At 41.6% G+C, this 12,283-nt stretch overlaps 1 protein-coding gene across 1 annotated transcript in view; it reads left to right on the forward strand.

The window, feature by feature from the left end:
- Positions 1–12,283, forward strand: part of LOC117491749 (cytosolic carboxypeptidase 4) — an 89,889-nt gene that overhangs the window by 61,274 nt on the left and 16,332 nt on the right. The window contains exons 14-19 of the mRNA XM_034141839.1: positions 1,979–2,062; positions 2,194–2,274; positions 2,358–2,506; positions 6,859–6,946; positions 7,493–7,625; positions 8,716–8,869. Of these exons, the coding sequence (XP_033997730.1) occupies positions 1,979–2,062; positions 2,194–2,274; positions 2,358–2,506; positions 6,859–6,946; positions 7,493–7,625; positions 8,716–8,869 (689 nt within the window). The remainder of the gene's footprint in view (positions 1–1,978; positions 2,063–2,193; positions 2,275–2,357; positions 2,507–6,858; positions 6,947–7,492; positions 7,626–8,715; positions 8,870–12,283) is intronic.

The following is a 12,283-nucleotide window of genomic DNA, read 5'->3' on the forward strand; positions in this document are numbered from 1 at the left end:
CACAGACCCCACAAGAAGAAATACCTAAAATGACCTATTTGGAGGTTTTCGTAACAAGGACTTTAAACTCCTTATCAATGACTCTAGTGTCCATCCCATTGGCAGGTCATGGTAACAGAAGGCCTAGCAGAATGCCCTCTCCCCAGCAACTTTTTACAGTCCATTATGCCAAATCACTACCTTTTGGTCACTTCCAAAAGCTCATGACCATAGGTCAGGGGTCGGCAACCCGCGGCTCTCGAGCCGCATGCGGCTCTTTAAGCCCTCTGCTCTGGCTCCCTTGAGCTTAGACAAAAATAAGAAGGAAATTAAATAAAAGTATTTGTAGGACTATTTAAATGTTGTTGCACGGTTGAAAATGTTTCATATCTTGTATTTTGAGGTGATACTGTGACACATAAATAAAAAACTAAACGGTTTTAATTAGGTCAACTAAAAGATGCGTCACATCCTGCTACGGTCCCGCACCAGCGCCTTTTCTTGCAGGTGAATAACCTGATCCCCGGCTCGATGAGCGAACTATGGATAAATCAAAGAAAAGAAAAGTGTCGGAGGAACACAGGATTTAATTCTGCGTGGACAGAGTTATCTGCTTTCACAGCAAACGATTCGAGTTGTCAAAGGTGCTGCAGCCTTTACGTATCGGAAAAACACGGAAGAGGAAGACAGCTGACGATCTTCAGTCATAATTCAATCAGTTAACTCTTTTTAGGGTGCAGCTATATGTTTTATTTATTTCAAAGTGGGTCCATTTTAATTGTATTTATTTTTCTTCAAATGTGCAGAGGACTCCCCAAGTGCTGTGTTGATTTATTTTGAAGTAGGCCTGTGTATATATTTTTTGATTCTCCTTATAAGAGTTCTTTGTTTATTATTAGAGGTAAACAGTTTTATATAATGTAATAAATAATAAATGCAAAAAAACTGTAGTTTTTGTCTATGATGTAACAATATATACAACTTTATAGGCTATCAAGCTATCAAATATGTTTTGCGGCTCCAGACAAAAAAAGGTGTTGGAAAAGGGGGAAAAATGGCTCTTTTGGTCAAAAAGGTTGCAGACCCCTGCCATAGGTGAAAGTTGGATTTCCTACCGAAACACTAACCCAAAATCGACTGGTAAATTAGGAGTGTGTGAGGCTGGAAGTTGGGTAACGTCATCATAATCACTGTACCTTCTCATATGCGTTACACAAGTAGCAAAAGTTGTCAATTAAATGCAGAAGAACACAAAGGACAATATCTTATTCTGAAATGTAGTGGAGGATAAGACACATGAAATAAACATTCTCAAGGATAATTACCTTAGGATTGTGATAGAAGAAATTGTTATTCAAAAACAATATGTAGTATCTATACTCATATCTCAAAACAAATACGCCAGGGGAGCAGTGTGGGGGTACAGTGCCTTGGTCAAGGGTTAGGGTTAGGGTTAGCACATTGATGTAAACTGGCACCTTTGGATAGCCAAACACAGTTTGTGTTAAAAAGCATTTACCTTCAAATCACTTTCTGAGTTTCTTCCCGTTACATGGATATAAAACATTCATAGTTTATTAAATATTAAGATGCCCTCAGACGCTGTTTCCTGCAGATGACGCGTTTTTCCCCCCGGTACCGGGGGGGCGGTGTAGAACAGATTAATGGAGACAACATGGGTTTAATAAAACACAGAAAAATCCCTCCCTAGAGTTATTTGAAATTTCTTTTAGCAACCAATTAATGTAATTTCCGGGCACTACGCTCTCCTCAATTCCAGTTGAAACAACACTTTTTCAGAGAGCATAGAGAACTATGGGATGTACGGTTATTGAGTGCTGACTGCTTAGAAATCATCCAAAACGGTATGTCTTCTTCTATTAACATCTGAAACTCCCTTGATAACCCAGTGGGACCCCCCCCCCCCCCCTGCTGGAGAACTTTTTACCGAACCTTCTCAATGTTAACGTTTGTTTCTGCATGTGCTTGTCTTTGTCAGACAGAAAGTGTTTGAAGATGTCCAACGTTTCCTGAATCCTGACGACATCATCGACCAGGTAGTGTTTGACCTGGAAGACAGCAGGTAGGCAACAACACAAACAAGATCGGAGAAACAACATTCATCAAGCCTTCGCTTTCATATTTGTCTTTATTCTTTGCTCAAATGGGAGGCGAAATAATCATTTTGGTCCTCTTTGTCTCTTTTTCCTTCAGTCTTCAGTGTCCATCTGATTCCTTGAGGTTTTACTCTAAGTTTGAATGTGGGAACCTAAGGAAGGCTGTTCAGGTCCGAAGGTAAATACATTTCTTCTTCACTTCTACACAGTCCTGGCTCAGTGTTTTCCACTCATTATCGTCGCTTTTCCTCTCTTCTTCAGATATGAATATGACCTCATACTGAACGCGGATGCTAACTGTAACCAGCACATGCAGTGGTTTTACTTTGAAGTCAGTAACATGGTCCCAGGCACATCCTACCGTTTCAATGTCATCAACTGTGAGAAGAGCAACAGCCAGTTCAACTATGGTGAGAGGGGTTGTGTATGTGTGTGTTTGTTTTACACACAATTGAATTGAAAAGTAATAATAAGTGACACTTGTTAATTTGTTAAATAAATGTTAATGCCAAACTTGAGAAGTATGTCATTTGGTATTCCCAAATATTGTGTTTGTGGTGAACACAAGTTTTCTAACTGCCAATAATGCAGTGCCAGAGTTTTATGGAAGGTTTATTGTCATTGGTCCAAAATTACCTCAGACCCTCTTACGCCCCGCTGTGCTCAAATTTCAAACTATATCAAGGTTGGTTGCAAAACTGGACACTCTTTAGTTGTCATCTACTACTAGTTTTCATCAGCTACTAGTTCTGAGCTACTATTAGTTGTCAGCTACTACTAGTACTCTTGGCAAAAACTGCATGCCACTTCTCGATATGTCTTAAAGCGGTTGGTTACAAGTGACTTAAAGAGACAAATAAATGTCATCACGCTGAACATTAGCTGCCTTTAGCTTAGTGGTGATGTGAAGTCAGACAAACACTTACCTACTGATACATCAGAGGCGGGAAAGGCAAGAGTAAATGTAATATTGTTCTATTTGATGTTTGTTTGACAAAGCGGTGTTAAATGTGAATCATTTTTTTCTCCATGTTCAATTTGTCCTGTATTTATTTCATTGGTGATGCGCCTACATATTTGACATGTATAGAGCTGACATGAGGAGACATCATTCACTGGGACACTAAAAACACAAGGCTGTATGAGCATTGTTGCCCTGCTCAACTCTCTATATCTCTCATAGTGTCTTCAACACTAAAACCCTTCATCAAAGTGTATTTTGTGTCGCACGCACGCACGCACGCACGCACGCACGCACGCACGCACGCACGCACGCACGCACGCACGCACGCACGCACGCACGCACGCACGCACGCACGCACGCACGCACACACACACACACACACACACACACACACACACACACACACACACACACCTATACAGGCTAAGCAGTGGCTCCTACCATAATAGACCATCCATTACAACTAAGTACACAAACAGAGAAAGGGATTGAAAAACACACTCTGTATCTCCAGTAGCAATCTCACTTCTTCATACAACACAATGATTCATACAATGCCCTTTGTACCGGAAAATTGCTCTTTTTAACGTCCCTTGGGAAATCGGTTTCTTCTTAGGAAGAGGTGAATGAATAGAAGAAAGGATATCTCTTCCAAAATAGTCTATATGCCATTGAACAAAAAAATTCTCTTTGCCCAGAAAGAGTGTAATGTGCTGACAGGAAAGAACGTAATCTAACTATCAAGTTTTAACCCTCGGGGATTTCATGGTTTTTAAATCACGAACAGTGGATATTTTCTAGCCCAGGGTTAAAAGCCAGCAGAGAAAAACACAGAGGTTACTGAGGGGAGTTTGTCTCGTGGCTACGAGGTCACCATGCTTCATAGTATTTTGAAAAAACATGAAGAGTTCTTTAACCAAGCCCCAAGGAAGACCGCCAGGCGTCGAAGCAAATGTTCATAGTCGCCAAACAGTGGTACTACAACTTCTATATCACGTGACGTCATTGGGCCCCAAAAAAAATGTTTCCTATTGACTCACATTGGGAAAGAGACGTATGTAAACCGGCGGATATGTTTTTATAGGTAATCCAATTACCCAGTACCAACACTTTAATATCCCTTAACTTATCTCGTGCCCTCATTGGTCATGTGCGCGTTCGTGTGTGTTGGAGGAGGGGCTCTATAAGGAAGTGGCAGATTTTCTCCGGAGCCCCTCCTCCAACACACACGAACGCGCACATGACCAATGCGGGCACGAGATAAGTTTGTGCACAGATGGAAGGATGACAGGCAGGTAGGCCATCCAGTTATTGATTGGTCTTACTTTTTACAGTACTACGGCTTCCACAGATGAAATTTTTTTATGGATTTTTTGTCAAAGCACTTAAGATATTCATTGCTATCAGGATGTTAAGAGCATTCCATGGAATATAACAAAAAGTGTATCTCGAGCCGGTTTCTCAAACTTACCTACCCTACCTTTAAGCTTAACATTTGTAAGATGAGTTTAAGAGTTATTTTTGAGTGAAGCTGCCTTTGGTAAGAACTGACTGAAAGATCTGCAGGTTTGCTGAATTTTTTATTTCAAACCCTGTATAAAATTATTCTAATATTGCTCTCAAAATAACAGTGTAGAACAGGGGTCGGCAACCTTTTTGATATGAAGTGCCCAGAGTTCCCGTTAGAATATTTTTTTGCCGGTCAACATGTCCGTTAAAGTTGAAATCTTCCGGACAAAATTAGATAAGTGCCGGTTAAAGGTCTTCTTTGTTATTTATTGAGCTTTAAAACAAATTGATATGATTCGACATTAAACAAACTAATTATAGTAGATTAACTACATTATTCAAAAGTGTACAGTAATTTACAAAAACGCGGGAATAATAAACGGAGCGCTCTCTCCTTCTCCTGACAGCCCGTCAGTATCATGCAGCTCGCGGATCCAGTAATGAGTGACCCGACAGTAAAACTAAACATATCTATAACTAGTTTAGGTAGTTTGAGAGGTAATTAAAATAGCTACGTGTGATTTTCTAACCTGAAGTGTGTTTTGCTCTGCTCGCCGCTGCAGGGGATCATGCAGAGCTGCGTGTCGACTCGTCAGCAGCAGCCGATCTCTCTCTCCTGTCAGATTAGACTTTACTCGCATTTATGTCCATATCGATCAGATCTAGCTAGTTCTAGCTAATGATATGACTACCTGCTTGTTAAAAGACACCTAAACAATAAGCGTCGCTATGCAACCGGATGAGGCCACAAAGTATAGCGCAGCATTATGCATTTGTTTACATGCCCACCGGAACCCCGAGGCATTACCAACAGATCAACGCACAATCAACCCATACAGGACATCTCTTTCTCCACATTAAGTGTTAGACATTAGAATTGACAATTTTTGTCTGTCACATACTCTTTTGTCTGTCACATACTATTCTTGTCTGTCACATAAGTGGCGCAACTGATGCGGTATTGCGCTAAGGGAAAATTATTTTGACCGGACATTTTGACCGGAGAGATTTAGATTTGCCGGACTTCAGCATATTTTACCGGTCATTGTCCGGTAATTACCGGCTAACGGGAACTCTGGAAGTGCCATTAAAAAACAAAATTGTTATCGGCGAGCCAACGATTATCAACAGGGGGGGGGGGGGGGGGTTGAGGAGCTTGACGCTGGTGAACTATCAACAGGAGGGCGGGGGGAGCCTCGCTGCGCGGAAGCAGTGTGTGTACCTGTCAGCACAACTTACATGATGCCAACATGATTGGTTTAAACGGCATAATAATAAGGACGATCGTCCGTTCTGTGATTCTCCAGAACACACATGTTATGATATTAGGGTCATGCAGAGTGAGATGAGATCGCTGTCCCTTTAAGAGAGAGAGAGAGTGAGCGAGCGTGTGTATGTTTCTGGAAGTGAAACGAGGCAGCAGAAAAACAGAGGTCTGTGATGTATTTTGTGAAACAGAAGAACAGCTAAATAAATGCAACGGCCTCCCAAGAAGAGCTCGCCTCTCTCCAGTCATTTAAGATAAAGTGGGTTATTGAACCTGAAGCTTGTTGCTTCTGCCCTCCTCGACTATGGTCTGGGAGCCGACAGGAAAGTTCAACACACAGATGGCCAGTCCGCCCCTTTGTAGCATATTATTTCAATGAGAGATGAGCAGATCGCCACTGGGCTTTCAACTAAAGACACAGCCACGCAAAAACTGCGGCATTTGTACAGCTCCTTATGGGTACTGCAATTTGTGAAGTGCTTTCCTCTGTGGTGAAACGATCAGCACTGCACCACGGAGGAAAGCGGCAGAAAGTCACCTGGAGTTAAACAGAGCGGGGCTGCGTTGCGTGCATGGCTTCCTTCTGCAGGTAACGGGGAGACGCGCTCTGGCAGCGGTCTCGTTCAGGATCCGAAAATACAATTTAAATATTTTGCACACTTATTCCACTTATTCCTAGTGTGCCACTGGTTACGGTGCCGCGTGCCAATGCTGGCACGCGTGCCAGGGGTTGCCGACCCCTGGTGTAGAAGATAGGGAAGGTCGAGAAAATAAAGGTGGTAGTCCATTATTCATAGGGTTAGGACTGTGTTTATATGTCAATTTTGAAGTCTACTGACCACAAAAAATGCCAAGACAATGTTCACAAATTCACACACACATTCATAACCTGTGGCAGGTTGCCAGGCATATAACCCTTAACCTTCTCATTACTATACAGCTTTTCCTCCTGACCCGTGACACCTCAAATGTCTTTCAGCAAGTTCATATACACCTCCATCAATTGTGTGTGTGTTCTGCAGGAATGCAGCCGGTGCTGTACTCTGTAAGGGAAGCTCTGGAAGGAAGACCACACTGGGTCAGGTCTGGGACTGAGATTTGTTACTACAGGTATGAATGAAATGTACACATTTCACGTGTTTCCTCTCTAGCTGCAGTTCAAATGTCATTACTTTTAACAAAATGCTGGTCATCCAATCTTGTGGTGTGACTAAATCAGACTGCCAGGAGTGGGCTCAGTACAGATAAGAGATGCAACTTAATCTCTAATAACTTAATGTGTGGTAAATAGTTTATGTAACAGCCCCCATTTCTGTTTAGTCTCCTGGGAGATAAGCTGCTTGAGCTTGAGCATATGCTGTGAGTTGACTTGTAATGTAATGAATACAGTGTAATAAATATATTAATAAACTCACATATGTCAAGAATGGAACTATTCTTACATCTAATTTATCTTATAAACAGAAAAATACAACCATAAAAAACATATAGAAACTATATAGGACTCATCAACAACATCTTGGTTAGTCATGTCATTTAAATAAATTGCCGCGCACCATTTACTCAGCCCAGTGCTTAAGATAGAGACCTTCATACACTACTAGAGAAGGACCTTTTAGCTACACATATAAGTTACTCTTTGTTATTCTCCTCCAGGAACCACTATTGTCCAGCTCGGGGCAGAAGGAGAACCACCTTTTATACTCTGACCTTTACCATCACCTTCAAACACAGTGAAGACGTCTGCTACCTGGCCTACCATTATCCCTACACGTACTCAGCTCTCAAGGTACTCATCACCATCCTTCAATCCATCCTTCCATCTTTCCACTAATCCATCCATCCATTTGACCATCTTTCATCCATCCACCAACCCATAAATCCGCCCCTCCATCCATAAATTCATCATCTGATGACTTTTAATATTAAAATAAAACCACCACATCAATTTGCCAGTTTAAAGTCCAGCCACGGGACATTTGTCCCCATGTCTCCAATTTATTTTTGTCTCTCCACTGTCTGCCTGAAATGCCCAAAAAAGACTTTTAAAAACAAAAACAAATAGTTTCTGTCTATGAAGAACCATGAAAGTGTTAATCATTTGGTTGTCACAAATATATATATTTTTCAGATATGTACAAATGCTTCCTTATGATGACCATAAACACCATTAAGCTTCCGTCAAAATATGTATGGTAAACCAATTAGTTTTATATATTACATAGATATTAGTGGTCTCATCGAAAATAATGTTATCGCGTTAATCACCAATAAATCTTGTGATTAATAATGATTCATCTCAGTATTATTTATTTGTATTTTGGGGGGCGACTGTGATGTTGTAATACAGAAATGCATGACAAATTGATTAGAGAAATCTACCTCGTGGCAACTTTACTGTTAGCTTTAGGTGTGGTGAAAACTGAGGAAAGGCATTTTGCTGAAGCATGCGCCAGTTTCTTAAAGTTGCACAGGAGTGTGAGATAGTGCAAAGGGTCCCAGATATGCTCAGAGTATGATAGCAGCAGAGATAATACACCCTGTGTAGCACATTATACAGAGGGTGATCACAGCGGCTCTCTGTGACAGCAGCTTTGTCGATGCTTTAGCTTAATGTCGGAAATTGTCGGACTTCATGCCAATAATTCAGTCATCTTCAAAACTAAGCTGAGATGTTAAAACAAAGTAAAAAACCCTGGATCACCCTATTCCAGGAGGGAGTTGTAATCAAACTTGATGATTTGATTAATTTGGTTTGAGGTTTTCAGATTAATTAGGTACGTTAACGGATCAAAGTTGACAGCCCTAATAAATATACATTTGTATAAAAGACAATAAGATACAGAACCATCAGTCAGGGTCTGCTCTGTGTCTCTCAGGCTAACCTGAAGCTGCTGCAGAGGTCAGTGGATCCTACCAAGGTGTATTTCCAGCAGCAGGGTCTTTGCAGCACTCTGGCTGGAAACTCGTGCCCAGTGGTGACCATCACTGCCTGTCCTGCCAGCCGGAGCTGGAGAGACATGCACCAGCTCCGTGAGTACTGTGTGTGTGTGTGTGTGTGTGTGTGTGTGTGTGTGTGTGTGTGTGTGTGTGTGTGTGTGTGTGTGTGTGTGTGTGTGTGTGTGTGTGTGTGTGTGTGTGTGTGTGTGTGTTCAGGTGTGTGTGTGTTCAGGTGTGTGTGTGTTCAGGTGTGTGTGAAGCAGCCATGCATGCTGACAGAGACAGATACCCCATTCTTTGTTTATTTTCACTCCTTAATTGAAAGCCAGTGATCCTTAGCAGTTGGAAATATGAAGAAATCATTTGTTTATGGGAAACCATATGAGATTCATTATAGCATATCTACATAAGCATAATATAATACCCGACTTGCGTAGCTGATATTACACACAGGGTGTTTGTGCATAGCAATTATGCCATTTTATCTTCTCCTTTTCCCCAAAATGCTCCAAAAGCCATCAGCGCTTCAGGCATTGAACATAATTACTTGATTTCACCATTGATGCTCATGCATTTTAATATGAAACAATGTCCTCGGAATGTAAAATGCTTCCTCTGATACGTCCAGTAAACACAGGTTATCAACACAGACAGAAATTCAACTGGCATTAATATTCACTAGGGAAGCGGTTTTCAAAGTGTGAGGGAGGCGCGCCAGAAAGCTTCAGGGGAGGCGCAGCGTCAGAAAAAAATAACGAGAAACAGTGAAATCTAGCTAACTTCAGCTAACTTTATGCGAGCGGCAACATGGATCGATTTTTAGTGAAGTTACCTAAAGTGAGAGAGGAGACAGCGTCTGGCAGAAAACGTGTGTCACTTGGGGCGGACTGGTCCTCTGTAGAATCTGGAGAATCACAGAACGGCCGGTCGTCAAGGGCCGTTGACAGTCCGCCCTGTGGAGACCGAGTTCCCCCACCTTGCCAAAAAGGCTGTAAAAGTGCTCATTCCCTTCACCTCCACCTACCTGTGTGAGTGCGGGTTTTCCGCATTGACTTTGATCAAAAGCAAAGCAAGGCTGCAGCCAGAGGATGATCTGCGTTTATTCCAGTCTACATTGCATCCCCGCATCATCCGCCTGTGCACATCAATGACGCAGACTCAATGTTCCCACTAAAGTAGGGGTGAGTGTAATAAGGAGGCAAAGTTGACATTCAGTGTGTTGCCGGGAGCATATAAGGATTTATCCACCATGTTGAAAATGTTAAAAATGTTAAAAATATATGTTTAAAACATAAAGATAAAAAGGTTTTAAAAAGTTATTCTTTAATGTTTTAAGGAGGTGACGTTACTCAGCCAATCAAATCGGTGCAGTCAGTGAGTCAGCACGATAGATTCAAACACACACGGAGACGAGACAAGAGGAGAGAAACAGTCGGAGTCATTTCAAATGGCGTGCTCAAAAAAGAGAAAGGTAGACATTTTATCTTACTGGACCTCTTTGAAATGCAATTGAATACCCCTGCATTATAGCAACAACAACAATAATAATAATAATAGCAATAATAATTGGGAGGGGGGGCGCGGCTGTTCTTATGTTCTCTGAGGGGAGGCTCACCTTCCCACACTTTGAAAACCCCTGACTAGGGGATGTGTAAGGGCTCATTTCAACTGGTGACCCAGCTGTAGATTTCTCACACGAGCATTTCACCCTCTTCCCCTCGGTGTTTGTCTTTTCTCGTAGCCCAATTTGCACTCCACATCGATTTGATTCAGTTCGCCGAATCCCCATTCTTGCTCAGGGTGTTTTTGTTGATCTCTAGTGTTGGCCTTTAGGTGGAGTGGAGAGGACATTTTCCTCTGTGTGAGGTTCCGTTAAACAAAGCAATTAACCTTCTGATGGAGAACAAAACTCCCTGCTATGCTTATGGAGATCTGACTGTGACTGTGTGGCTTCTTTATACCTGAGGGATAATGTGTGTGTGTGTCCCCTTCCTTGGTATGCCAATGAACATGCTAATACAAGTAGCTAGGTCAGAGTATAGAGCTGTGGGCAACTTATTGAATACAAATGTTTGAATTTGAAGTTTATTTGAGTTTGTAAACTCTTAAAGAGGACATATGATGCTCAGTTTTCGGTTCATATTAGTATTTTGCGCCTCTTCTGTGACATGTACAGTATGCATGCGTTAATGTTCAAAAAGCTCTTTATTTTTCCTTATACTGCCTGTGCTGCAGCACCTCTTTTCACCCTCTGTCTGAAACCAGAGCCCAGTCTGCTCTGATTGGTTAGCTGGCCGGCTCTGTTGTGATTGGTCAACTTAGATGTCTCATTTCTCCTGTGTTAAAAAGCATCATGATGATGGCGAAAACTAAGTTCTGTGCCTTATCGTTGATGTTTTTCTTCAACATACAAGATTTTCTTTCAGAACGGAAGGAGGGAAGCCTACTTCCTGTCTCAAATTGAAAACGTTTTCACTGCAATCACAGCTCATCTCTGAGAGCTGTTCATTATCAGACATAATGTCATTTAGCAAGACAGGCATGACCTGCAGGAAGCTGGAGCTGGGGTACGATGGTTCCTGTGTCACTTTGTGCTTTTTTACATTCTTTTTTTCCGGAACTCTTTGATTTCTCTAGTTCTCAGTCATAAAAGTGACAGAAGCCTCCTGTCACAGGGTATGGATGGAGCAGAATGCTGAAATAAAGCTGATGTAATACACTGCGAAACAAAAATCTAAAAGGAGCAGGCTAAGGTAGCACAAAACAAAAGCACAAACAACAAGAACAAGAAAGAAACTGGGATGGCACGAGAAACACAGGAAGCAAATTCACAGTTAACATATGTGAAAATCACAGGTAACATTGCAAGCAATGGGAAACATTGACGACGGGCTGAAAGAGAACACTGGGAAAGACAGGCATATATAAATACAGACCCAAATCCCATGGACAAGGCACACATGGGGCAGGCAAAAACACAAGGGCGGCTGTCTGGTGACTACACACAGGTGGGAAGAATCAGGGCGGGGCAGATAATCACAAAGGCGGGGAAACACAAAGACAGGAAGTCAAAGCAGGCAAGACACAAGGAGAGAAAACTTCTCAAAATAAAACTGGAAACACAAAAAACAAGTCTGAGTCTGTTTAAGTGGAGCTCCCTGTCTGGGTATCTAATTGTTTTAATACTTTATTTAAAGTAATTCCCTTGAATATAAATGCAAACAATAATATTATTAATTGGAGGGAAAGCATGATAGCCTGCATCTTGTTGTATGTTTTAGAGTGAACATAACAGCAACTGAACTGAATTACTAAAAGACAGAAGGCTTTTGCTTTTTTCTCTATTTCTGTAATCGCAACCTGCTTTACTTGAAGTAGGGGTCTAATAAACATACCTTCCAAAGGTATTTTTGTAGAAACAAACCAATACAAGTGTAAAGAAGGGTGTGCCATTATCTGTGACAGGAAACAATAATTGGATGTTACAGTCTAATAACAATAAGATCT

This window comes from Trematomus bernacchii, unplaced genomic scaffold, assembly GCF_902827165.1.
Source record: "Trematomus bernacchii unplaced genomic scaffold, fTreBer1.1, whole genome shotgun sequence".
Taxonomy (NCBI): domain Eukaryota; kingdom Metazoa; phylum Chordata; class Actinopteri; order Perciformes; family Nototheniidae; genus Trematomus; species Trematomus bernacchii.